The 26,112-nt window shown below is 41.5% G+C and overlaps 2 protein-coding genes across 10 annotated transcripts in view; one reads left to right on the top strand and one right to left on the bottom strand.

Annotated features, from left to right (window-relative positions):
• The window catches only part of ASTE1 (asteroid homolog 1), a 45,423-nt gene that overhangs the window by 2,681 nt on the left and 16,630 nt on the right, over positions 1–26,112 (bottom strand). For 6 of the 7 annotated variants that reach the window (XM_056520666.1, XM_056520664.1, XM_056520665.1 and 3 more), the window contains exons 4-6: positions 8,751–10,063; positions 5,352–5,562; positions 3,338–3,497 (exon numbers count right to left, since the gene is read on the bottom strand). In XM_056520666.1, coding sequence (XP_056376641.1) covers positions 3,338–3,497; positions 5,352–5,562; positions 8,751–10,040 — 1,661 coding nt within the window. In that variant the 5' untranslated portion in view covers positions 10,041–10,063. Of the gene's footprint in view, positions 1–3,337; positions 3,498–5,351; positions 5,563–8,750; positions 10,064–17,236; positions 17,393–26,112 lie in introns of those variants that run through there. The other variant, XM_056520662.1, reaches the window with a different exon arrangement.
• NEK11 (NIMA related kinase 11) overlaps positions 17,456–26,112 on the top strand; it is a 331,532-nt gene continuing 322,875 nt past the window's right edge. The window contains exon 1 of one of the 3 annotated variants that reach the window (XM_056520672.1): positions 17,456–17,572. The gene's annotated coding sequence lies outside the window, so the exon portion shown is untranslated. Of the gene's footprint in view, positions 17,573–17,954; positions 18,337–26,112 lie in introns of those variants that run through there. The other 2 variants (XM_056520669.1, XM_056520670.1) reach the window with 2 other exon arrangements.

The following is a 26,112-nucleotide window of genomic DNA, read 5'->3' as shown; positions in this document are numbered from 1 at the left end:
CCTTTTAGTACATGAGCTGATGAAGTTGAGTTGTTTTTTTCTGTCTAAGTGCTCTCTGATGACACATGTCTCGGAAACCGCCCAGTTTAGAAGCAAATCCCCATAGCAAACCTCTTCTACTCTGTGCAGTTCCCGAGACAAGCAGAGATGTCAGCAGAGAGCACTGTTGCCAGACAGAAACAACTCAACTTCAGCAGCTGATAATTATTGAAAGGACTAAGATTTTTTAATAGAAGTAATAATCTGTTTAACTTTCTGGAGCCAGTTGATATAAAAAAAATGTTTCCTGGAATACCCCTTTTAACTTTTTTTTTTTGTTAATTAACCCCCTCCCTAATAAGTTTGAATTGCGCCCACCCCCCCCTTTCCTATTTAAAAAAAAAAAATGATTACAAAATAAACAATCATGACGTACTGCCGCATGCGTAAATGTCTGAACTATTAAAATATAAGGTTAGTTAAACCGCATGGTCGATGGCGTACACAAAAAAACAAAGTCCAAAATTGCAAATATTTGGTTACTTCATATACCATTAAAAATTTTTTATAAAAAGTGATAAAAAAAAATCCCATCAAAACAAAAATTATACCGATAAAAACTACAGACCATGGCACAAAAAAATAAAGTTATGGGGTTTAGAGGATGACCATTTTAACCCCTTGCCGCAAAACGCCAGGCTGATCGGGACCATCACGGAAAATCACGATGTCCTGATCAGCTAGGACACAGCAGGAGGGTGCCTAACCGCCTTCCTGCGCATCCAATCGGCAATTGATTGCTCCAAGCCTGAAATCCAGGCTTGAGCAATCAACCACCGATAACACTAATCAATGCAATGCAAAGGCATTGTTCAGTGTATTGAATCAATGTACTGCATGTTATAGTCCCCTATGGGGGCTATAACATTGCAAAAAAAAAAAAAAAAAAAAATTTGATTTAACCCCTTCCCTAAAAGTTTGAATTACCCCCCTTTTCCCATAAAAAAAAAACTGTACATAAACATGTGGTATCGCCGCATGTGTAAATGTCTGAACTATAAAAATATATTGTTAGTTAAACCGCATGGTCAATGTACTTGCAAAAAAATTCCAAAGTCCAAATAGTGTTTGTTACTTTTTACACTATAAAAAAAAAATAAGTCTGATCAAAACAAAAATGATACCAATAAAAACTTCAGATCACGGCACAAAAAGTGAGCCCCCATACGTGGAAAAAAATAAGTTGTAGGGGTCAGAAGATGACAATTTTAAACGTATAACTTTTCCTGCATTTAGTTATTTTTTTAAGAATACAAAATCAAACCTATATAAGTAGGGTATCATTTTAACCGTATGGACCTACAGAATAAAGATAAGGTGTCATTTTTACCGAAAAATGTACTGCGGAGAAATGAAAGCCTCAAAGTTACAAAATGGCGTTTTTTCTTCCAATTTGTCGCACAAATGATTTTTTTTCCATTTTCCCACAGATTTTTGGGTAAAATGACTGATGTCACTGTAAAGTAGAATTGGTGGTGCAAAAAATTAGCCATCATATGGATTTTTAGGTGCAAAATTGAAATGGTTATGATTTTTAAAATGTAAGGAGGAAAAAAGGAAAGTGCAAAAATGGAAAAATGCTTGGTCCTTAAAGGGGTACTCCGCCCCTATCCAAAGGATAGGGGATAAGATGTCAGATCGCCGGGGTCCCGCTGCTGGGGACCCCGGGGATCGCTGCTGCAGAACCCCGCTATCATTACTGCGCAGAGCGAGATCGCTCTGCACGTAATGAGGGGCAATACAGGGGCCGGAGCATAGTTACGTCACGGCTCCGCCCCTCGTGACGTCGCGGCCTGCCCCCGTCAATACAAGTCTATGGGAGGGGGCGTGGTGGTCATCACGCCCCCTGCCATAGACTTGCATTAAGGGGACGGTGTCACGCTGCTCCGGCCCCTGTATCGCCCGTCATTACGCACAGAGCAAACTCGCTCTGCGCAGTAATGATAGCGGGGTGCCGCAGCGGCGATCCCCGGGGTCCCCAGCAGCGGGACCGCGGTGATCCAACATCTTATCCCCTATCCTTTGGATAAGATGCCAGGGGTGGAGTACCCCTTTTAAGGGGTTAAACATACTAATTTTGTTGCATGTAGTTAAAAAAAAAAATATTTAAACCTAGTAAAATAAAACCTACATTATTGGGTATCCCTGTAACCGTATGGACCTACAAAATAAAAATAAGGTTTTTTTTTTTTTTTACCAAAAAATGCACTGCATGGAAGCTGAGGTCCCCAAAAGTTTTTTTGTTTCACCGTAGATTTTGTTATGAAATGATTGTCATTACAAAGTACAATTGGTGATGCAAAAAACAAGCCCTCATATGGGTTTGTAGGTGAATAACTGACAGTTATGATTTTCAGAAGAGGAGGAGGAAAAAACAAAAGTGCAAAAAAGAAAATTGGCTTGGTCTGGTCCTTAAGGGGTTAATAATTAGAAAATTTACACAAGTGGCAATACCACATTTGTTTATTTTAATTCATAGATTTTTTTATTTTGTTAAACAAAAAAAGGGATTCAAACTAGGTAGGGGGTTTAGTTACATTTATTCACTTAATTATTATTATTTTTTTTTTTAAACACTTTTTTTTGTCCCCATAGAAGACTATTACATGATATCTTTCGACTGCATATACTGAACAATGATATGCCATAGCACAGCATTGATCAATGGAATAGACGCTCCATTAGTGCAGCCTAGTAGGGATCCTCCGCCCAATCAGCTCCCCTGAGCTAACCACCAAATGACTTTTGCACTTTTAGACGCCACAATCCACTTTGATCGCTGCGTCTAAAGAGCTAATTCTGGACATCACCCTGATCGGTGACGTCTGGCATTAGCCACGGGTCCTGGCTGCGGCTGGGACCATCCCACTATGACAAGCGTTCAGCTCCTGAGTGCGCTTCATAGTTTGGGAGCGGGCACAGGGCATACATGTATGCCCCGCATCCTTAAAAAGTTTTAAGTTCAATAGGGGGGCCTGGATGTTTTACTTGAAAAGTTTAATATTGCATTTAAGTTCTGGATACTTCATGGGAATAGATTGTCAATCCAGGGATTGATTGCCATATTGGAGTCAGGAAGGAATGTTCCCCAGATATGGGGCAATTAGCATCTGCCTCATAAAGGAAGGTTTTGGTCTTTCTCTGGATGTAGGGTTATAGGTTGATCATAATTGATGTATTTGATATTATCTAATGAACTATGTAACGATGGGGGAAATCTGGATGTCTTCATCAAATGTTCCTAAACTCAATACCATCACAAATCAGGCTTCCAATACAATAGGTGCAGTCCTCTGACCTGCTAATATCCGGCTCTGGAAGTGGTGAGGAGAGCAGCTGATTGAAGTGCATGAATATCTGCACACAGCACTGCCATTGGCACAGTATATGTGCATCTTCCAAGTTCAGTCTTTTGTGCTGACCACTTTCTATTCGTAGTTTCCTGATCTCATCCCACACTGTGAAAAAAACACAATCAACCAAATATCAAATAAAAAAAATATATGGAAAAAAGAGGTGTGGGGAGGCTCCTGACAAAAGGACAACAATAGGAGCGAGCTAACAATGAGGTGTTCCAGCTCTCAGCATTTGGTTGGTAGTGCCTCTATGGGTTGTATCTGGTGTTGCAGCTCAGCTCCTTGTGAATGGAGAAGATCTGTTATACAACACAATTTATGGATATGTGGGGCACTTTTTGTGGAAGAAAGTGTCCATGTTTTCCTACTCCTAGACAGCCCCTGAAACATTAAAGGGGTAGTCCACTGGAAAACTTTTTTTAATTTATTTTATTGTTTTATCACCTGTGCCAGAAAGTTAGACAGATTTGTAAATTACTTCTATTTAAAAATCTTAATCCTTCCAGTACTTATCAGCTTCTGTATGCTCCACATGAAGTTCTTTTCCTTTTTAAAATTTCCTTTCTGTCTCACAACAGTGTTTTCTGCTTACACCTCTGTCCATTTTAGGAACTATACAGAGCAGAATAGGTTTGCTATTGGGATTTGCTACTACTATGGACAGCTCCTAAAATGGACAGAGGTGTCAGCAGAGAGCACTGTGGTCAGACAAAGGAAATTCAAAAAGAAAAGCTTCCAATGGAGCATACTGCAGCTGATAAGTACTGTATTAGAAGGATTAAGATTTTCAAATAGAAGTATTTTACAAATCTGTTAAAGGGGTACTCCAGTAGAAAACCTTTTTTTTTAATGAACTTGTGCTAGAAAGTTAAACAGATTTGTAAATTACTTCTATTTAAAAATCTTAATCCTTCCAGTGCTTATTAGCAGCTGTATGCTACAGAGGAATTCATTTTTATTATTATTTCTCTTTTTGTCTTGTCCACAGTGCTCTCTGCTGACACTTCTGTCCGTGTCAGGAACTGCTCAGAGTAGCATAGGTTTGCTATGAGGATTTTCCCCTGCTCTGCACAGTTCCTGATATGGGCATCAGGTGTCAGCAGAGAGCACTGTGGACAAGACAAAAAAAAAATCTCTGTACCATACAGCTGCTAATAAGTAGTGGAAGGACAAATATTTTTTAATAGAAGTAATTTACTACTCTGTGTTTCTCATTAGCAATAAGGGTGGGAACACCTCTACTGATCAGTTGTTCGATTTGTTCAGTCCTGCACACTCACAGACCTGGACTGAAGGCTTTGAGGGTCTATTCACACTGCAGAATTTCCGCTTGCAGAATTCTGCCTCAAATTTAAGGAGTAGTACAGTGAAAAATAACAGCCCCTATGCAGAGGATAGAGGCTAAGTTATAGATTGCGGGGGGGGGGGGGGGGGGGGGTCTGACCGCTGACCCCGACCCCGCGATCTCCTGAACAGGGCCCAGCAGTCTGCTAGAAGCGGCCATTCAGACCCCTGCTGGAGGCTATGAGATGCATGGAGGGGCGTGTCGGCTGCTGCTACGTGCGGGGGTTGGCACGCCCCCTTCTAGCAGACTTCAGCAGCCCCATTCAGGAGATTGCGGGAGGTCCCCCCCCGCAATCTATAACGTATCCCCTGTCCTTTGGATAGGGGATAAGTTATATTTCACTACAGAACTCCTTTAAAGCCCATAGACTTCTATGGGATTCTTCCGCACTCCCATTTCCACGTCTGAATTTCTGCAAGCGGAAATTCAGAAGTGTGAATGGGAGTGCGGAAGAATCCCATAGAAGTCTATGGGCTTTAATTTGAGGGAGAATACCACAAGCGGAAATTCTGCCGTGTTGATATATCCTTAGTCTTGCTCTAGATAGATGCACTTGGAACTTGAAATAAAAGGTCATAATCACAAGAAACATGTTGTACAGGAAGGTTTACCTGCTTTACTATGAATGTCGGATGCTTCTCCACAAACAATTCCCATGATGAGGGCTTTTACGTGATGCAGTTTTACTTTGGGATCTGCGTGTCTGATCCAGTAACAAACTATAGCCAGTATAAGTTTGTAGGAAGACTGTACAAACTCCAGGTCACTCATTTTCACATCAAGGCTCCATAGCAGTAGCTTCAACCGGGTTTCCAATGGAAGCTAAAAGATAGTCATAGGCTTGTATTCAGTTTATACAAAGAAACAGATGTTATAGTTGCTTAGCTGTTATGACTACATTCATAGTGGTAATTCTTAAAGCGCAATTGTCATGAGGTTTGGGGCATATAACCTAACCACCGTGTGTGTATGGCGTGTAAAATATGTCTGCAGCCTTGCTTTTATCCCTCTTATTATGGCTTTTATTAGCTCAAAAATCACTTTTATATGCAGTCACTGACAGTCGGATAGGCGTGGCCAGGGGTTCGCTATGCCCCGTACACCAACACTCGGACCGCTGTGTGACTGACATAGGTCCCAGCGCATGCGCCCCCTTATCTTTCATATGTAAGCACCAACCTTTTTTTTTTATACAGAGAGCGAGCACTCCAACTGTCTGACACCTCTGTGCGCCTTCTCCTCTTACGTCTCCCTGTGTGGGAGACGCACTGGGCCCTTCTGCATTCATTAGAGGAAGAGAGCGCTCACTCTCAGCCTCCAGTATTGCCCAGGCGCAAGGAGGTGTCAGACAGAGCACTCGCTCTGTAAACTAATGTCGGTCAGCGCTTACATGTGAAAGATATGGCGCACATGCACTGGGACCTGTGTGTCAATCCCACAGCGGTCCCAGTGCTGGTGTACAGGATCTATCCGACTGTCAGTGGCTGCATATAAAATTTGTTTTTGAGCTAATAAAAGCCATAATAAGAGGGATAAAAGCAAGGCTGTAGGCATATTTTACACACCATACACACACTGTGGTTAGGTTATGTGCCCCAAACCTCATGACCGTTGCGCTTTAAGCAAGTACCAATATACTAGATTTCAGACTCTTCTTAAAAGGGAATGTATCACCTATATTTGGTTTTTACCGATTAGAGACAGATACTGTACCATGTTCTTTTTTTCTAATCTCTTTTCTTTTTAATCCATTTTCTGATTGTAATATTTTTTATTCTGTTTTCTGCATATTATTACGGGGGCTGCCATCTTGCCTGAGCTGTTATTAACAGCATTTAGAGAGAGATGCTTTACAGCAAACCCCATGGACATACTGTAGATGACAACAGACTGAAGCTGTCTCTATTGACATCTAGGGAAGTTTTCTAGACATGGTCTGTGACCTGTGACAGGCTCAATGTGCAGGGGATGAGAGGAGCTGTGACCACCACCTAGCGTGAATGATCTGGTCCCATCTTACCTATATACTGGTGTCACCATTTACTGAGATCCTGTCTGTGATGTAGGGCTGGGCGGTATACCGGTTCATACCGAATACCGAAATTTTTTCCCTGCACGATATGAATTTTTCCCATACCACAATACCGGTTGGGCCCCTCCCCCCTCGAATGAATGAATTATCAGCCACAGGTGAGTTGCGGCGGTGCTTTAAATGAATAAGTTTGCGGCCGCCAGAGCTTTATATGAATGACTTTCCAGTCGCGGCGCTTTAAATGAATGACTTGCGGGCAGCCGGCGATTTAAATGAATGAGATGTGAGCCGTGGCAAGCTGTCACCTCCCCCTGCAAGCGCTAAAAGCCTGTCTTTTAGCGCTTGCAGGGGGAGGTGACTGCTTCCAGCTCGCAACTTAAAGGAAAACTGTCAGATATTTTGTTAGAGAAATATAGCAGTGCCTGGGGGTCATATATGATTAGTTCCTTAGGGGGGAAAATATATTTAAATACCGTGGAACCACCATAACTTGATATGCATTTTTGGTCATACCGACCTCTGGTCCTCTTTAACATCAGACAGAATTTCAGTAAATGTGAGATCCGTGCATGTACAGATAAAAAAGGGAGCAGATCACTCACCTTTTTATAGAATGGTGATTATTTAATCATGTTTATTAATCTTTGAGCAAAATTCAGCTGGAACTGCATTACTGTCTATGGAGATGGCAATGTCAACTCGGCCCTAATGCTGAAGTATTCGGCAGACATTCAGCCAGTGGGATTCCATACTGTGGACACGGCCTCAGTTGACTGTAAATTGTTATTTATCCACATTACTAACATAGTGCTACCATATTCTGCTGCACTGTACAAAGATTTTCATCACTCAAATCCATCCCTGTCTGTAGTGTGCTCACTGTCTAATTTCCCTATGTGAGCAAATATTTATATCATAAAAGGATAACACCATTGCAACTCCCATCATGTCCAGACAGCCAAAAGCTGTCAGGGCATGCTTAAAGGATACCTCCGGGATGTACAACTTATCCCCTATCATAAGGATAAGTGTTAGATCGCGGAAGGTCCCACCGTTGGGACATCCCCCCCCCCCGCGATCTCCCAAACGGAGCCACAGCTCTCTGCAAGAAACGGGCATTTTCAACCACCACCAGAAGCTGCGGCCAACACGCCCCCTCCAAGCAGTTCTATGGGAGAGCTGAAGTGCTGCTTTCAGCAATCTCCGGCCCTGCCATAGAACTGCATGGATGGGCATACCGGCCGTAGCTCGTGCTGTGGTCGAAAACGCTTGTTTCATGCAGGGAGCCGGGGCTCCGTTCGGGAGATCACGGGGGGCCTAACACTTATCCCATATCCTTAAGTTGTACATCCCGGAGTTATCCTTTAAAGTTATAGGGGTGAGATTTATCAAAACCTGACCAGAGGAAACATTGCCCAGTTGCCCATAGCAACCAATCAGCTAGCTTCTTTCATTTTTAACAAGGCCTCTTCAAAATAAAAGAAGCAATCTGATTGGTTGCTATAGGCAACTGGGTAACTTTTCCTTTGCACAGGTTTTGATAAATCTCCCCCATAGTTTTGCAACAGCTCATAAGGTACAGTGAAACCTCTCCAAAAGACAACCTCTTTGTCCAGACCAAATTTCATGTGATGAATTTACAGGCAAACATACATTCTGCATAGCCGCCATTTTCTTTTCAATGCAATAGTAGGTGGTCTTCGCAAAGAGGTTTCACTGTTTGAACTAATTTGCTTATCGATGAGGTTACTGCAGTCCTGATCACACCTCACAGTAGTCTACCCTGCCTCTTGGGTGTGCATTGCAAAGATTTCCCTCCTGCAGCACAGTCCTATGTTACTATGTGACACGATCATAGTAGAATACTCTTTTTGTGTAACGTATAAGGGGTACAGACTTTAGTTCCCCCCCCAAAATGATGAATTCACACATACACTGCTACCAATGATAGTCTTGATCTGAACCAATAATGCATTACCTGCGGAAGAGTAGAAAGTGAGAGGTCTTCATAGAGGTCCTCAAAGGCACAACTTATCCCAACTGTGGATCTTCTTAAGTTAGTCTCCAGTCTGTCAAATTCACCAACACAAAGTTTCTTAGTTTTTTGAGCCTCATGTTTGGCATTCAGGAGTATGGCATAGATCAATTTGCGAACAGGCTTTGTCACTGAATGAGCAGATGGCTTTTTAATGTCCTCTACCTGAACATGGAGAAATACTCTTCTCAACACCAAAGCATCACTAAGCAATGGAGACAGTTCACCTCGTGCTAAAGCAAACTGCACCCACTCAGGCAGGTGGAGCTTCACTGCAGTTGGAGAAAGATATACACCTCTGACAAAATACTGCTCAAGGTTTACAGTCTCATAAAGGCTGTATTCTTCCATGGCAGAACACAGGAGCTGTCTGACCGAGTCCCGATCCTTTAACCTAAGATAGTTCAGCACGTTTTTCATGGCTTCTTCCACATCAGCAAATCCAGATAGCCAGTTCAGTAGGCCATGTATCTGTTTATGTCTTCGACCACTATGGTTATTGCCCCCTGGTAAATGGACCTTACTAAAGAACGTTTCTAAAGCTGGCAAGCTGATATAGTCATTTCCCATAAGCACAGCAAAGAGAGGCAACAAATCCACATTCATGTTATTGTAGATATGGCACAATTTCTGAGCAGAAAAACATCGTGCTGGAAGGTAGCACTCCTGGGTTTCCTTCATAGAAGCAATGTTTTTCCATTGGAAGGAAGTCAAGGGACAATATCCAGCCTTTAAATCAAAGATGCAAAAGTCACTGTCGAAGGAAAGGATAGGGCAGTTCCATCGGTTGGCTAGGACAACTATTTCTCGATCAGCTTCTGAGAAGCACTGGACAAAGGGCACTTGGAGTTTTCTTAAGACCTGGATGCACACCTCTCTGCTCAGCAGGGGAAGCACACTGCCACCTCTGCCAACTGAAAGGCTATGTGCCATGGCAATCTTTTCCCTGACGCGCTGCTTTTGGGTCTCCAACTTCTTATCGGATATGTCACAGCCGCCATCAAACACAACATAGGCTTGTATGTTGCACACAGACAAACTTTCAAAAAATTTATAAAGAACGTCTGTGAATCTGTCATAGTCCCCACCGTGAACAAGGTCCAAGCCAGAATCAAAGTATAACTTGTGGTACAGATTGTTACCATCTATTATTAATTTTGTGTTTTTCAGCTTTAATTCATGGAAGAAATTGCTATGAGAACACACAAAGGTCATAAATCCCTGAATTCCCATGTTGAGGACGAGGTCAAAGGGGTCTGCAATAGGAAGAATGGTACAAGGTGATTATTAGTACTGTTTTTAAACAACCTGACATTCACTAAGGCTAGCTTTAAACAAACATGCAAAAAATAGATTGTAAGGGCCCATACAGTGGAAATTTGATGAAAGTGAACTATTTCAACTAAAACGATTGTCCATCGGGTACAACAAAATGATCATTTTATCCAAACGATGACTGGCTGTTTGCCATGTTTGAAATTTTATGTCGACAGGCGAGATTTTTTGTTCAAGAACAATGTTTCTGAAAAGAATAAAATGCATAAAGCTGTGTCTGTGAAATGATCCTTCAAAAGATCCTGTTTTACCATGTGTTTGGCCACCTTATGATGCTCGGAGTGATTGGCAGCAGCATTGTCAGTTTCCCTGACGAGGGAGCAGCGGAAGTATCCAGATTATCAGACTGTATATATTACTAGATGCCGGATTATCAGACTGTATATATTACTAGATGCCGGATTATCAGACTGTATATATTACTAGATGCCAGATTATCAGACTGTGTATATTACTAGATGCCGGATTATCAGACTGTATATATTACTGGATGCCGGATTATCAGACTGTATATATTACTGGATGCCGGATTATCAGACTGTATATATTACTAGATGCCGGATTATCAGACTGTATATATTACTAGATGCCGGATTATCAGACTGTATATATTACTGGATGCCGGATTATCAGACTGTATATATTACTGGATGCCGGATTATCAGACTGTATATATTACTGGATTCCGGATTATCAGACTGTATATATTACTAGATGCCGGATTATCAGACTGTATATATTACTAGATGCCGGATTATCAGACTGTATATATTACTAGATGCCGGATTATCAGACTGTATATATTACTAGATGCCGGATTATCAGACTGTATATATTACTAGATGCCGGATTATCAGACTATATATTACTGGATGCCGGATTATCAGACTTTGTATTACTAAATGCCGGATTTTCAGACTGTATATATTACTATATGCTGGATTATCATACCATGCATTACTAGATGCCGGATTAGTGGAGATAAAGCTTTTTATATTTTTGAAGCCAGGCTGGGGACAGTATGAAATTAAATTATAATAATTGTACTGCATAACCCCTTTGAATAAATGCTCTTTATGTAGAGACCACTGGAAAACTGGATGAATAAGAAACTAACTGTAAAGACTAGAGATGTAACATTTCTGGAAATTTTTAAGCCATAGAAAAAAAACGTAAAAAACATTAGAGTGGAGTGGTTTTATACATTGAAAATCGTTTCAATGTTGGTCTCACCATTTCTTACTATTTGGTAGTCAGCCAGACTTAGAAAATAGACAAACATTATCTGTGATGGGAGAACATTAATAGGAATCAGAAAGATAAATGGCAATTACCGGTAAAAGGGTTATCAAGTGGAATTATTTAATTTGTTACTGTCTCCAGCCTGACTACAAAAATAAATAACACTTTAACACCTCTTCCTCCGCTCCCTTGTAGCTTCATTATCGGGGCGTCCCATCCATGGCCAGTGACACAGCAATCCCTTGAGCTGCAGTGTAGCCAGAGAAACTGACAGTGCCACTCACAAATCATTGGCCAATGCGGGACGCTGCTCTGGCCAGTGATTGGCGAAGCGGCGCTGTCGCGTCTTTGGCTCCGGCTGGCTCTGATGAGGCCGATCTGAGAGTACAGAAACAATGAACTACTGTAATAGCAATAAAATAAAGCCCAGCCACAACCAAACTAAACCTTTTTTCCTGCATTGCCCCTAGAGACAGAAATGCATATGGTTCTTCTTTAAAGAGGTACTCCGGTGGAAAACATTTATTTATTTTTTTAAATCAACTGGTTCCACAAAGTTAAACAGATTTGTAAATTACTTCTATTAAAAAATCTTAATCCTTCCAGTACTTATCAGTTTCTGTATGCTACAGAGGAAGTTGTGTAGTTCTTTCCAGTCTGACCACAGTGCTCTCTGCTGACACCTGTCCATGTCAGGAATTGCCGAAGCAGGAGAGGTTTGCTATGGGGATTTGCTCCTACTCTGGACATTTCCTGACTCGAACAGAGGTGTCAGCAGCGAGCACTGTGGTCAGAGAGAAAAGAACAACTCAACTTCCTCTGGAGCATACAGCAGCTGATAAGTACGGGAAGAATTAAGATTTTTTTAATATAAGTAATTTACAAATCTGTTTAACTTTCTGGCACCAGTTGATTTGAAAAACAAATTTATTTTCCACCAGAGTACCCTTTAACCCCTAAAGGACAACCCCACTCACATTTAATGAAGCGCACTCAGGAGGGCGCTTACCTTCTTCCTCGCCATCCGATCTGTCCCTCAATGATCCAGTCATGCATACCAGGCTGGAGCAGTCGAGCACAGATAACACTGATCAATGCTATGCTATGGCATAGTATTTCCAGTGTATGCAAGGATTGCATGGACTAAAAAATAGTTAATAAATGTGATTTAACCCCTTCCCTAATAAATATTTTTAAAAAGAAACAAAACAAAGATAAGGTGTCATCTTTACCGAAAAGTGCACTGTGTAGAAACGAAAGCCCCCAAAAGTTACAAAATTCAATTTTTTTCCCCAATTTTGCTCCACAAAGATTTTTTCTTTTTTTGTTTCACCTTAATTTTGTGGTGAAATTATTGATGCAATTACAAAGTACAATTGGTGGCTGAAAAAACAAGCCCTTATATGGGTCTGTAGGTGGAAAATTGAAAGCGTTATGAATTTTAGAAGGTGAGAAGGAAAAATCGAAAGAGAAAAAATGAAAAAAACAAAAACAACTTGGTCCTGTAGGGGTTAAATATTGCATTCTCATTATTAGAATTGTATTTCTTGTCTTCTCGTGAGACTGGAGAACATTCTCAGACGTCTTTCATAAAGATCTAAATATTATAGTTTAATATCAAATTCTAAACATATTATTTATCATTATAAAAGAACATATTCCATATATAAAGTCATGGCCAATGTTGGCACCCCTGAAATCTTTCAAGAAAATGAAGTATTTCTCACAGAAAAGGATTGCAGTAACACATGTTTTGCTATACACATGTTTATTCCCTTTGTGTATTTGAACTAAACCAAAAAAGGAGGAAAAAAAGCAAATTGGACATAATGTCACACCAAACTCCAAAAATGGGCTCGACAAAATTATTGGCACCTTTAACTTAATATTTGGTTGCACACCCTTTGGAAAATATAACTGAAATCAGTCCTTTCCTATAACCATCAATAAGCTTCTTATACCCCTCAGTCGGAACGTTGGACCACTCTTCCTTTGCAAACTGCTCCAGGTCTCTCTTATTGGAAGGGCGCCTTTTCCTAACAGCAATTTTAAGATCTCTCCACAGGTGTTCAATGGGATTTAGATTTGGACCCATTGCTGGTCACTTCAGAACTCTCCAGCGCTTTGTTGCCGTCCATTTCTGGGGACTTTTTGACGTAAGTTTGGGGTCATTGTCCTGCTGGAAGACCCAAGATCTCGGACGCAAACCCAGCTTTCTGACACTAGGCTGTACAGTGCGACCTGATATCCATTGGTAATCCTCAGATTTGATGATGCCTTGCACACATTCAAGGCACCCAGTGCCAGAGGCAGCAAAACAACCCAAAACATAATTGAACCTCCACCATATTTCACTGTAGGTACTGTGTTCATTTCTTTGTAGGCCTCATTCCCTTTTTGGTAAACAGTAGAATGATGTGCTTTACCAAAAAGCTCTATCTTGGTCTCATCTGTCCACAAGATATTTTCCCAGAAGGATTTTGACAAAATGTAGTCTTGCTTTTTTAGGTCTCTGTGTCAGCAGTGGGGTCCTCTTGGGTCTCCTGCCATAGCGTTTAATTTCATTTAAATGTCGACAGATAGTTTGCGCTGACACTGATGCTCCCTGAGTCTGCAGGACAGCTTGAATATCTTTGGAACTTGTTTGGGGCTGCTTATCCACCATCCGGACTATCCTGCATTGATACCTTTCATCATTTTTTCTCTTCTGTCCACACCAAGGAAGATTAGCTACAGTACCATGGGTTGCAAACTTCTTGATGTTGCACATTGTGGACAAAGGCAAATCTAGATCTCTGGAGATGGACTTGTAACCTTGAGATTGTTGATATTTTTCCACAATTTTGGTTCTCAAGTCCTCAGACAGTTTTCTTCTCCTCTTTCTGTGGTCCATGCTTAGTCTGCACACACAGACACACAATACAAAGACTAAGTGAACTTCTCTCCTTTTTATCTGCTTTCAGGTGTGATTTTTATATTGCCCACACCTGTTACTTGCCCCAGGTGAGTTTAACCCCTTGGGGACGGAGGGTTTTCCAGTTTTTGCACTTTCGTTTTTTCCTCCTTACATTTTAAAAATCATAACCCTTTCAATTTTGCACCTAAAAATCCATATGATGGCTTATTTTTTGCGCCACCAATTCTACTTTGTAATGACATCAGTCATTTTACCCAAAAATCCACGGCAAAACGGAAAAAAAAAAATCGTGCGACAAAATTTAAGAAAAAACACAATTTTGTAACTTTTGGGGGCTTCCGTTTCTACGCAGTACATTTTTCGGTAAAAATTACACCTTATCTTTATTCTATAGGTCCATACGATTAAAATTATACCCTATTTATGTAGGGTTGATTTTGTCATACTTCTGGAAATAAAATCATAACTACATGCAGGAAAATTAATACGTTTAAAATTGTCATCTTCTGACCCCTATAACTTTTTTTTATTTTTCCACATATGGAGCGGTATTAGGGCTCATTTTTGCGCCATGATCTGAAGTTTTTAGCGGTACCATTTATGTATTGATCAAACTTTTTGATCACTTTTTATTCATTTTTTCATGATATAAATAGTGACCAAAAATACGCTATTTTGGACTTTAACCCCTTAAGGACTCAGCGTTTTTTCCATTTTCATTTTTTCCTCATCACCTTCTAAAAATCATAACGCTTTCAATTTTGCACATAAAATTCCATATCATGACTTATTTTTTGCGCCACCAATTCTACTTTGCAGTGACATTAGTCATTTTACCCAAAAATCCACGGCGAAACAGAAAAAAAATTTATTGTGCTACAAAATTGAAGAAAAAACACAATTTTGTAACTTTTGGGGGCTTCCGTTTCTACGCAGTACATTTTTCGGTAAAAATGACACCTGATATTTATTCTGTAGGTCCATATGGTTAAAATGATCCCCTACTTATATAGGTTTGATTTTGTCGTACTTCGGGAAAAAAAATCAAAACTACATGCAGGAAAATTTATATGTTAAAAATTCTCATCTTCTAACCCCTATAACTTTATTTTTCCACGTACGGGGCGGTATGAGGACTCATTTTTTGTGCCGTGTTCTGAAGTTTTTATCGGTACCATTTTTGCAATGATCGGACTTTTTGATCGCTTTTTATTCATTTTTTCATGATATAAAAAGTGACCAAAAATACACTATTTTGTACTTTGGAATTTTTTTGTTCGTACGCAATTGACTGTGCGATTTAATTAACGATACATTTTTATAGTTCGGACATTTCCGTACGCAGCGATACCATATATGTTTATTTTTATTTACACAGGTTTTTTTTTTTTATGGGAAAAGGATTCAAACTTTATTAGGGAAGGGGTTAAATGACCTTTGTTACCTTTTTTTTTTTTACTTTTTTTTCCAGTGCTATAGCTCCCATAGGGACCTATAGCACTGCACACACTGATCTCCTATGCTGATCCCTGCAAAGCCATAGCTTTGCACAGATCAGTGAGATAGGGGCTTGATTGCTCAAGCCTGTAGCTCAGGCTTGGAGCAATCAAACCCCGATCAGATGCCGCGGAGACAGGTAAGGAGACCTCCGCCTGCGTCCCAGCTGTTTGGAACATAGCGATTTTATCGCGATGTACCGATCAGCCCTACTTAGCTGCCGGGAAGCATTTACTTTCACTTTCAGATGCGGCGGGTTAATAGCTGTTAGCCCAGGGTCCCGGCTATGAATAGCAGCTGGCGTGACCCCATTTTAAACACCGGGACCGGGCTCAGGGCGTACAGGTACGCCCTGAGTCCTTAAGAGGTTACATTTTTTTTGCCTGTACGCCATTGACCATGCGGTTTAACCAATTATATATTTTTAAAATTCGGACATTTCCGCACCCGGCGATATCACATGTTTATTTTTATTTACACAGTTTTGTTTTTTTATTGGAAAAAGGGGGGTGATTCAAACTTTTATTAGGGAAGGGGTTAAATGATCTTTATTCACTTTTTTTTTTTGCAATGTTATAGCTCCCATAGGGGGCTATAACACTGCACACACTGATCTTTTACATTGATCAATGGTTACTCATAGGAAACCATTGATCAATGATTCTGCCGCTTGACTGTTCATGCCTGGATCTCAGGCACTGAGCAGTCATTCGGCGATCGGACAAGTAGGGATCCTCCGGCTGTCCTGTAAGCTGTTCGGGATGCCGTGATTTCATCACGGCGATCTCGAACAGCCCCGAGCTAACCGACAGTGCTTCACTTTCACTTTAGACGCGGCGTTCAACTTTGAACACCATGTCTAAAGGGTTAATAGTGCCCGACACACTATGACACAGGGCCACGGCATGGACCCGCGTTATAGAAAGAGAGTAGGGTGAGGGCGTATAGGTACGCCCTCCATCTCCAAGGAGTTAAAGGCACATCACATACTTGAAACAATCTTATTTTTCCACAATTTTGAAAGGGTGCCAATAATTTTGTGCAGACCATTTTTGGAGTTTGGTGTGACATTATGTCCAATTTGCTTTTTTTCCTCCCTTTTTTGGTTTAGTTCCAATACACACAATGGGAATAAACATGTATATAGCAAAACATGTGTTACTACAATTCTTTTCTGTGAGAAATACTTATTTTCTAAAAAAAAATATTCAGGGGTGCCAACATTTACAGCCACATGACTGTATTCAAATTTTCCAGAAAAAAACAAACAAAAAACAAATCCAAAAATGGCCATGTACAGTGGAGCAACATCTTCACACCTCCAGATGTTGCAAATGTCCCTGCCCTATAGGAACCACCATTGCCTTTCGCCCTCTATGCTCCCAGGGACAAATCCTCATCTACTATGTACATGTATACTAACCACCAGCTCACTTACCGGGCACTGCACATGGACCAGAGAATCTAGGAGACGGGATGGACCGGGACAATGGGGGAGAACACAGAATCTAGAAGAGCGCCGTGCAGCGGCTGTGACCCGTCACATGACAGAAAGCGGTGGAAGCGTCAAGTGACAGAGATTCAACAGGAGCAGCTGTCACGTGAATAAAAAGAACTGCCGCGCGTAGTGATGACGTCATCTCCAAAGCGCCCTATACTCTCCAGTAGAATTGTTCTGTGACGTAAGGTTACCATGGATACTCAAGTGTAAACAAAGACCAGTGACAGAGAAGACAACATTGGAATCGTTTGCTGTAAACTAGAGAATTCGGAGGTAAAGCAGCTGGGTGGGGGAATGATTATATCGCGATACTGATATTACCGCGATAGACTGGCCCTGTATGCATGTGTTATGTGTAATGTGAGTAGAGCTGTGTTCACACTGGAGATATGTGACTAGAAAGCAGCAATTCTATAGGAGAGCCTATAGGATGCCAAATTGGAGCTCAGTTATACACATTCCCCAATGTTACCTATACAGTGTGCCTCCAGCTGCTGCAAAACTACAACTCCCAGCATGCCTGGACAGCCGAAGGCTGTCCGGCCATGCTGGGAGTTGTAGTTTTGCAACAGCTGGCGACACACTGGCAGGGAAACATTGACGTAGGCACAAGACTTTCCAGACGATGGCGCAATTCCCATCTCAAACTATACAGTGCAAATATACACTCACTGGCCACTGTTCTATTGCACCTGTACAAATAGCTAATCAGCCAATCATCTTGCAGCAACTCGATGCATTTAGGTATGTAGACGTGGTCAAGACAACATGCTGTATGCCATTAGCATAGGGATGGAAGAGGATTTCAGTGACTTGGAACATGGCATGTTTGTTGTGGAAGGTTGTGGAATGAGTATTTCAGAAACCACTGATCTACTGGGATTTACAGAGAATGGTCCGAAAAAGAGAAGCTAGCCTGGGAGCAGCGGTTGTGTGGACGAAAATACCTTGTTGATGTCAGAGGAGAATGGGCAGACTAGAAGAACGTTGCCTCGTCTGATGAGACTCGATTCCAGCTGCGACTTTCAGATGTCAGGGTCAGAATTTAGAGTAAACAACATGAAAGCATGGATCCATCCCACCTGGTATCAATGGTTCAGGCTAGTTTTGGTGGTATAATAGTGGGAGACATTATCTCTGCACACTTTAGGCTCCTTAGTACCAATTGAGCATCATTTAAATGTGACGGCCTACCTGAGTATTGTTGCTGACCATGTCCATCCCTTTATGATCACAATGTACACATAATCTCATACATGACAATGAGTTCACTGTACTCCAATGGCCTCCACAGTCACCAGATCTCACTCCCATAGAGAACCTTTCAGATGTGGTGGAACGAAAAATTATCATCATGGATGTTCAGCCGACACATCTGCAACAACTACGAGATACCATCATGTCCATATGGACCAAAATCTCTGAGTAATGTTCCCAGCACCTTGTAAAAAGTATGCCACAAAAAATGAAGGCAAAAGGGGGGGTCCAACCGGTTACTAGCAAAGTTTACCTATTAACCTGTCCAGGACCAAGGGCGTACAGGTATGCCCTTGGACCCTGGTACTTAAAGCGCCACTGTCATGAGTTTTAACCCCCATAAACCAGCCTCAGCTTGACAAAGTTAATAACAGTTAAATCATACCTTTTGCTGCTTTCTAGCAGCTTTAATGATGGTAAAAAATGCTTTTAACAATAATCTGCACCAGTCCGATTGGCATGGCTATGCCCGCAGCCACCACGCCTATCCCGTGTATGTCAGTGCTGGGGACGCTGTGTGATTGGTCCACAGGTCCCATCACTGAGAGCCCTTATTACTGTACTGTACTGTAGAAGAATAAACTGCGCCCGTTCATCTATGCACTCCGGTGATGCGGGCAGACAGCACTTACAGCAAGCACTTGCTCTCTTTCTGCTAGTACTTGCTCCCTATAGCCCAATGCGCGGCATAATGCTGTAGCGGAATGATCTGGCAGCCCGGTCTCATCTGCTGTGATGCAATGCGGGCGGCCAGATCCTTCCGCTACAGCATTACACCGCGCATTGGGCTATAGGGAGCAAGTGCTAGCAGAAAGAGAGCTAGTGCTTGCTGTAAGTGCTGTCTGCCCGCATCACCGGAGTGCATAGATGAAAGGGCGCTGTTTATTCTTCTACAGTACAGCATTTTTGCACTTTAGTTTTTTCCTCCTTATCCATATGATGGCTTATTTTTCGCGCCACCAATTCTACTTTGTAATGACGTCAGTCATTTTACCCCAAAATCTACGGCAAAACAGAAAAAAAATTATTGTGAGACAAAATTGAAAAAGAAAATGACATTTCTTAACTTTTGGGGGCTTCCGTTTCTACGTAGTACATTTTTCGGTAAAAAATGACACCTTATCTTTATTCTGTAGGTCCATACGATTAAAATGATACCCTACCTATATAGGTTTGATTTTGTCGTACTTCTGGAAAAAAATCATAACTACATGCAGGAAAATGTATACGTTTAAAATTGTCATCTTCTGACCCATATAACTTTTTTTTATTTTTTCTGCATATGGGGCGGTATGAGGGCTCATTTTTTATCTGAAGTTTTTAGCGGTGCGATTTATGTATTGATCGGACTTATTGATCGCTTTTTATTCATTTTTTCATGATATAAAAAGTGACCAAAAATACACAAATTTGGACTTTGGATTTTTTTTTGCGTGCACGCCATTGACTGTGCGGTTTAATTAACGATATATTTTTATAATTCGGACATTTCCGCACGCGGCAATACCATATATGTTTATTTTTATTAACACAGTTTTTTTTTATGGGAAAAGGGGGGTGATTCAAACTTTTATTAGGGAAGGGGTTAAATGATCTTTATTCACTTTTTTTTTTTCACTTTTTTTTTTGCAGTGTTATAGCTCCCATAGGGACCTATAACACTGCACACACTGATCTTTGACATTGATAACTGGTTTCTCATAGGAAACCATTGATCAATGATTCTGCCACTTGACTGCTCATGCCTGGATCTCATGCACTGAGCAGTCATTCGGCGATCGGACACCAGGAGGCAAGGTAAGGGACCCTCTTGCTGCCTCATGCTGTTTGGGATGCCGCGATTTCGCCGCGGACATCCCGAACAGCCCCCTGAGCTAACTGGCAATGATTTACTTTCACTTTAGATGCGGTGTTCAACTTTGAATGCTGCATTTAAAGGGTTAATAGCGCGCGGCACCGTGATCAGTGCCGCGCGCTATTAGCCACGGGTCCCAGGCGTTGTTAGAGGCGTTATAGATCGGGAGCGGACTCATGATGTACCGGTACGTCATGGGTCCTTAAGGGGTTAAGGACCAAGAGTGTACCTGTACGCCCTGGTCCCGTTAACTGGGTTAAAACCGTTCTCACCAGCGGAGAACGGTTTAAACCCGGTGGGTCCCGATTGCTACGGGCAGCCAGGACCCATGGCTAATGCCGGGCACTGCTGATCAGGCCGATTCCTGGCATTAACCCTTTAGACCAAGATCAAAGTTGATCGTGGCAACTAAAATGAAAGTGAAACTGTCCCAGCAGCTCAGTGGAGCTGATCAGGACTATCGTAACAAAACCGCGATATCCCGACCAGCTTACCAGACAACGGTCCTCACCTGCCTCTTTGTCGTCCGTTCGGCGATCTGCTGCTCCAAGCCTGCTCCGCAGCCTAGAGCAGCAGAGTGCCAAAAACATAGATCAATGCTATGCTATGGCATAGCATTGATCAGTATATGCAATCAGAGGATGGGGGTTCCATACAAGTGTAAATGGGGGCTATAAAAGTGTTAAAAAAAAGTTAATAAAAGTGAACTAACCCCTTCCCTATTAAAAGTTTAACCCCTTAAGGATGCAAGGTTTTTCAATTTTTTGCATTTTTGTTTTTTCCTCCTTACCTTTTAAAAATTATAACCCTTTCAATTTTCCACCTAAAAATCCATATTATGGCTTATTTTTTGCGTCACCAATTCTACTTTGCAGTGACATTAGTAATTTTACCCAAAAATCCACGGCGAAATGGAAAAAAAAATCAGTGTGCGACAAAATCGAAGAAAAAACACCATTTTGTAACTTTTGGGGGCTTCCGTTTCTACGCAGTACATATTTCTGTAAAAATGACACCTTATCATTATTCTGTAGGTCCATACGGTAAAAATGATACCCTACTTATATAGGTTTGATTTTGTCGCACTTCTGGAAAAAATCATAACTACATGCAGGAAAATTTATAAGTTTAAAAATGTCCTCTTCTGACCCCTATAACTTTTTTATTTTTCCACGTACAAGGCGGTATGAGGACTCATTTTTTGCGCCGTGATCGGAAGTTTTTAATCGATTTTTGTTTTGATCAGACTTTTTGATATAAAAAGTGACCAAAAATATGCTTTTTTGGACTTTGGAATTTTTTTACTTGTGCGCCATTGACCGTGTGGTTTAATTAATGAAATATTTTTATAGTTCGGACATTTACGCACGCGGCGATACCACATATGTTTATTTTTATTTACACTGTTTTATTTTATTTTTATGGGAAAAGGGGGGTGATTCAAACTTTTATTAGGGAAGGGGTTAAATGATCTTTTTTTTCACTTTTTTTTTTTGCAATGTTATAGCTCCCATAGGGACCTATAACATTACATACACTGATCTTTTACATAGATCACTGGCGTGTATTAACACGCCTGTGATCAGTGTTATCGGCGCTTGACTGCTCCTGCCTGGATCTCAGGCACGGAGCAGTCATTCACCGATCGTACATCGAGGAAGCAGGTAAGGGCCCTCCCGGTGTCCTGTAAGCTGTTCGGGATGCCGCGATTTCACGGCGGCTGTCTCGAACAGCCCAACTGAGCAGCCAGGATACTTTAACTTTCGCTTCAGACGCGGCGGTCAGCTTTGATCGCTGCATCTGAAGGGTTAATACAGGACATCACCGCGATCTGTGATGTCCTGTATTAGCCGCGGGTCCCGGCCGTTGATGGCCGCCGGGACCGACCCCATATCGCGGGAGACGGCGGAGGACGTAAATATACGTCCTTCGTCGTTAAGGGGTTAAATCCCCACTCTTTGCCCATTTTTTTATATAAAATAATGTAATAAAAAATAAAAATAATCATATGTGGTATTGCTGCGTGCGTAAATGTCTGAACTATTAAAATATAAGGTTGCATAACTATTAAAGTATAAACTGCACAGTCGATGGTGTACATGTAAAAAAAAACACCAAAGTCCAAAATTGTGCATTTTTGGTCACTTCATATACCATAAAAATATTAATAAAAAGTGATCAAAAAGTCTCATCAAAACAAAAATGATACTGATAAAAACTACAGACCACGGCGCAAACAAATGAGCCCTCATATAGCCCCAAATGCGAAAAAATAAAAAAGCTATAGGGGTCAGAAGATGACAATTTTTAACATACCTATTTTGGTGCATGTAGTTAGGATTTTTTTTAAAGTTGTAAACTAAAATAAAATTAAAATAAAACCTACATAAATTGGGTATCCTTGTAATCATATGGACCTACAGAATAAACATAAGGTTTCAATTTTACCGAAAAGTGCACTGTGTAGAAATGGAAGCCCCCAAAAGTTACAAAATTGTATTTATTTTTTTTTACCCCACAAATATAAATTTTTGGGTTTTGCGGTAGATTTTGTTATTAAATGATTGATGTAATTACAAAGTACAATTGGTGGAGCAAAAGGCATATAGAAGCCAAGGAAAGATGGGAAAATCTCCAAAAGGCATCAAATTATAGATGAGACATTCTTATAATATGTCAACAAAAGTTAGATTTTATTTCCATCATTTACACTTTCAAAATAACAGAAAACTAAAAAATGGTGTCTGCAAAAGTTTGGGCACCCTGCAGAGTTAATATCTTGTACTGCCCCCTTTGGCAAGTATCACAGCTTGTAAATGCTTTTTGTAGCCAGCCAAGAGTCTTTCAATTCTTGTTTGAGGTATCTTTGCCCATTCTTCCTTACAAAAGTCTTCCAGTTCTTTGAGATTTCTGGGCTGTCTGTCACGCACTGCTCTTTTAAGGTCTATCCATAGATTTTCAATGATGTTGAGGTCAGGAGATTGTAAAGGCCATGGCACAACCTTCAGTTTACGCTTCTTGATGTAATCCCCCGTGGATTTCGTGGTGTGTTTAGGATCTTGGGATCTCGGCTGCGGCTCCCCGCTATCATTACTGCACAGAGCAGATTCGCTCTGTGCGTAATGATGGGCAATACAGGGGCCGAAGCATTGTTACGTCACGGCTCCGCCACTCGTGACATAACGGCCTGTCCCCATAATGCAAGTCTATGGGAGGGGGCGTGATGGCCGCCACGCCCCCTCCCATAGACTTGCATTATGGTGGCGGGCCGTGACGTCACGAGGGGCGGAGCCGTGACGATGCTCAGGCCCCTGTATCACTGGTCATTACGCACAGAGCGAGTCTTCTCTGTGCAGTAATGATAGCGGAGAGCCGCAGCCGAGATCCTGGGGGGTCCCCAGCAGCGGGACCCCGGCGATCTGACATCTTATCCCCTATCCTTTGGATAGGGGATAAGATGTCTAGGGGCGGAGTACCCCTTTAAGGTGAAAATGTGCTTGGTCCTTATTAAATTGGCGTGTTAGTGTGTTGTGCTAAGCAGTCCTTAGACTTCCCTCTGATTAGTATATAACGGTTTTTAATATTACATAAAATATTGTTTATCTACATTGCCCTACAGATTATTCTTTGAACAATATTCCATTTTATACATGGAAGACGGAGCAGATTTCCACTGTCGCTACCAGTCAGTTTTAGTATCAAGACAAGTGAATTGTTTTTAACAGTCAGAATTGTTTAGCTCATCCAAACAACTGCTTCCCGTATTGTTAGGGCATTTGGGTGTCACAGGGGATCCCCATGGCTAACGAAAAGCCACTCCTGTATGTGTATGGATTTTTTTTTCATTTGCTTATGTAAAAAGCATATTGTGTTTTCAACTGTGTGTGCCTAAATATGGGGATCATTAGTATATGCTCAAATCCTGAAGAGTATACACATGTTTAGGAGATCAGCACGACTATGAATGTCCATAAAGTGATGAGATTATCATGAGGGAGATCTCGTACTCAAAGAAAAATTATGTAAAACTTGGAGATACTGAGATTTCTACACCTGGACAGGACCTCCCCCAATCTCTGGGCCCCACAACTGCTAATATTGCTGTTCCAAGATCAGCTAGGATCAGAGGAGGGTCCAGTACTGGAAAACAACTGCTAAATGAGCTGGGACACTAGGTCATTCCAATCTAGTATTTGGATAAAATTATAGTGAAACCAAGCAAGACTGACTGAACTGAAGGGGCACCATACCTAATGAGTGCTGCTGCCCCCTCATTCTAGGGACTGTTTTTAGTTATACGAGCTTCCCATGATGATAGCTTATTGACCCACTCACAGGATAGGGGATAATAAGTGTCTCATTGGTGGGGGTGTGACTTCTGCAAACTCCACAAATATGAAAACAGGGCTCCTTTCTTAATGTAGTGTTTGGTGGCTGAGTATGCGCTCTGCTGCTCAATTAAAATGTTATTCGGCATGCGCTGTATTTTGCTGTTCTTCACTAGTTCCATAGACTTTTAATAGAGATGTCCTTCTCCAATAAGACACTTATCACCTACGGTATCCACAGAAAGTTTTTATTATGGAGAGAAGCCCTTTAAAGGGGTTGTCTTGGGAAGAGCATGCTGCCCCTGCAATACCTGCCCACTCATTGGCCTGAGAGGTAACCAGCTTTAGCCAGTTATCAACTTAGGGGTCAGTGCCTGCAGGGTTGGCAGGTCATCGTAAGAAGCAGAGAGGATCAGGATCTGGTCACCATTGAAACGGCAGTAACGGGGGATTAGGGCAAATGTGTATTTCAGAAGCATCCAGGGTTATTTATATCTAAAAAGTTCTTCCCTAGACAACCACTTTAAAAATTTGCACATTTAAGGGAGAACTCCAGTAAAAAAAAAGTTTTATCCATTATGCTGGGCTGCCAGAATAAAAGTAATAAACTTACCTTCCACCAATCCCCTGTTGCTGCCTCTGTTGCTGCCCTGTTTACCGGCCGAGGCAGGACATCCCTGCTATTAGCTGCAGCGGGGGAGCCGTGGGAAGTAAGTAGAAAGGTATTCTTTTTGTTCCAGCAGCCCGGGCCGAATAAATAGCAAAGAAAATTTCACTGGAGTTTTCCTTTAAAGCTTCATCACTGGGAATTGTAAGGGATGTCCCAGGTTGCTGGGAATGCACCAACATGCCAACTTTGTTGCAGAGTTTGGGCAAACCCTGTCCTTTCAATAAATGGGGCTGTTGACAAACATATTTATCTTTAGTTCAATTCCATATGCGGGTAATACTGACCTCTATGATGCAGTTAATGTCATTGGACCCACGGTTGGACCAGGGTGCAGCCATTATATGGACATAGAAATGCATAGGTTCTATTCTCCTGAATTGCCCCAACAGTGCTCTCATACATGAGAGATAAAGAGGTCCTTATGTCATATTGCCTTGCAGCGCACAGTATGGCCGATCCGGCCAGCTGTATGTTTTTGGCAGTGATGGGATTCATCTTTCCCATTGTTTCTGCTGTATTATTAGATACGCCATTGTACACCAAGCATTGTAACCCTGGGATGTAATTACAGACCGCGCCACTTCTCACTTGTAAAGTGACTTCTGGATTTACAAGCTCTGCTCTGTGTCCCTGCAGGAACGCGGATCTGAATTCTTCTACTGTACGCTGCAATTACCGCCATTCCATCTATTATTTACACATC

This window comes from Hyla sarda, chromosome 5 (assembly GCF_029499605.1).
Source record: "Hyla sarda isolate aHylSar1 chromosome 5, aHylSar1.hap1, whole genome shotgun sequence".
Lineage (NCBI taxonomy): Eukaryota > Metazoa > Chordata > Amphibia > Anura > Hylidae > Hyla > Hyla sarda.
This window is presented reverse-complemented; position numbering and strand designations above follow the sequence as displayed.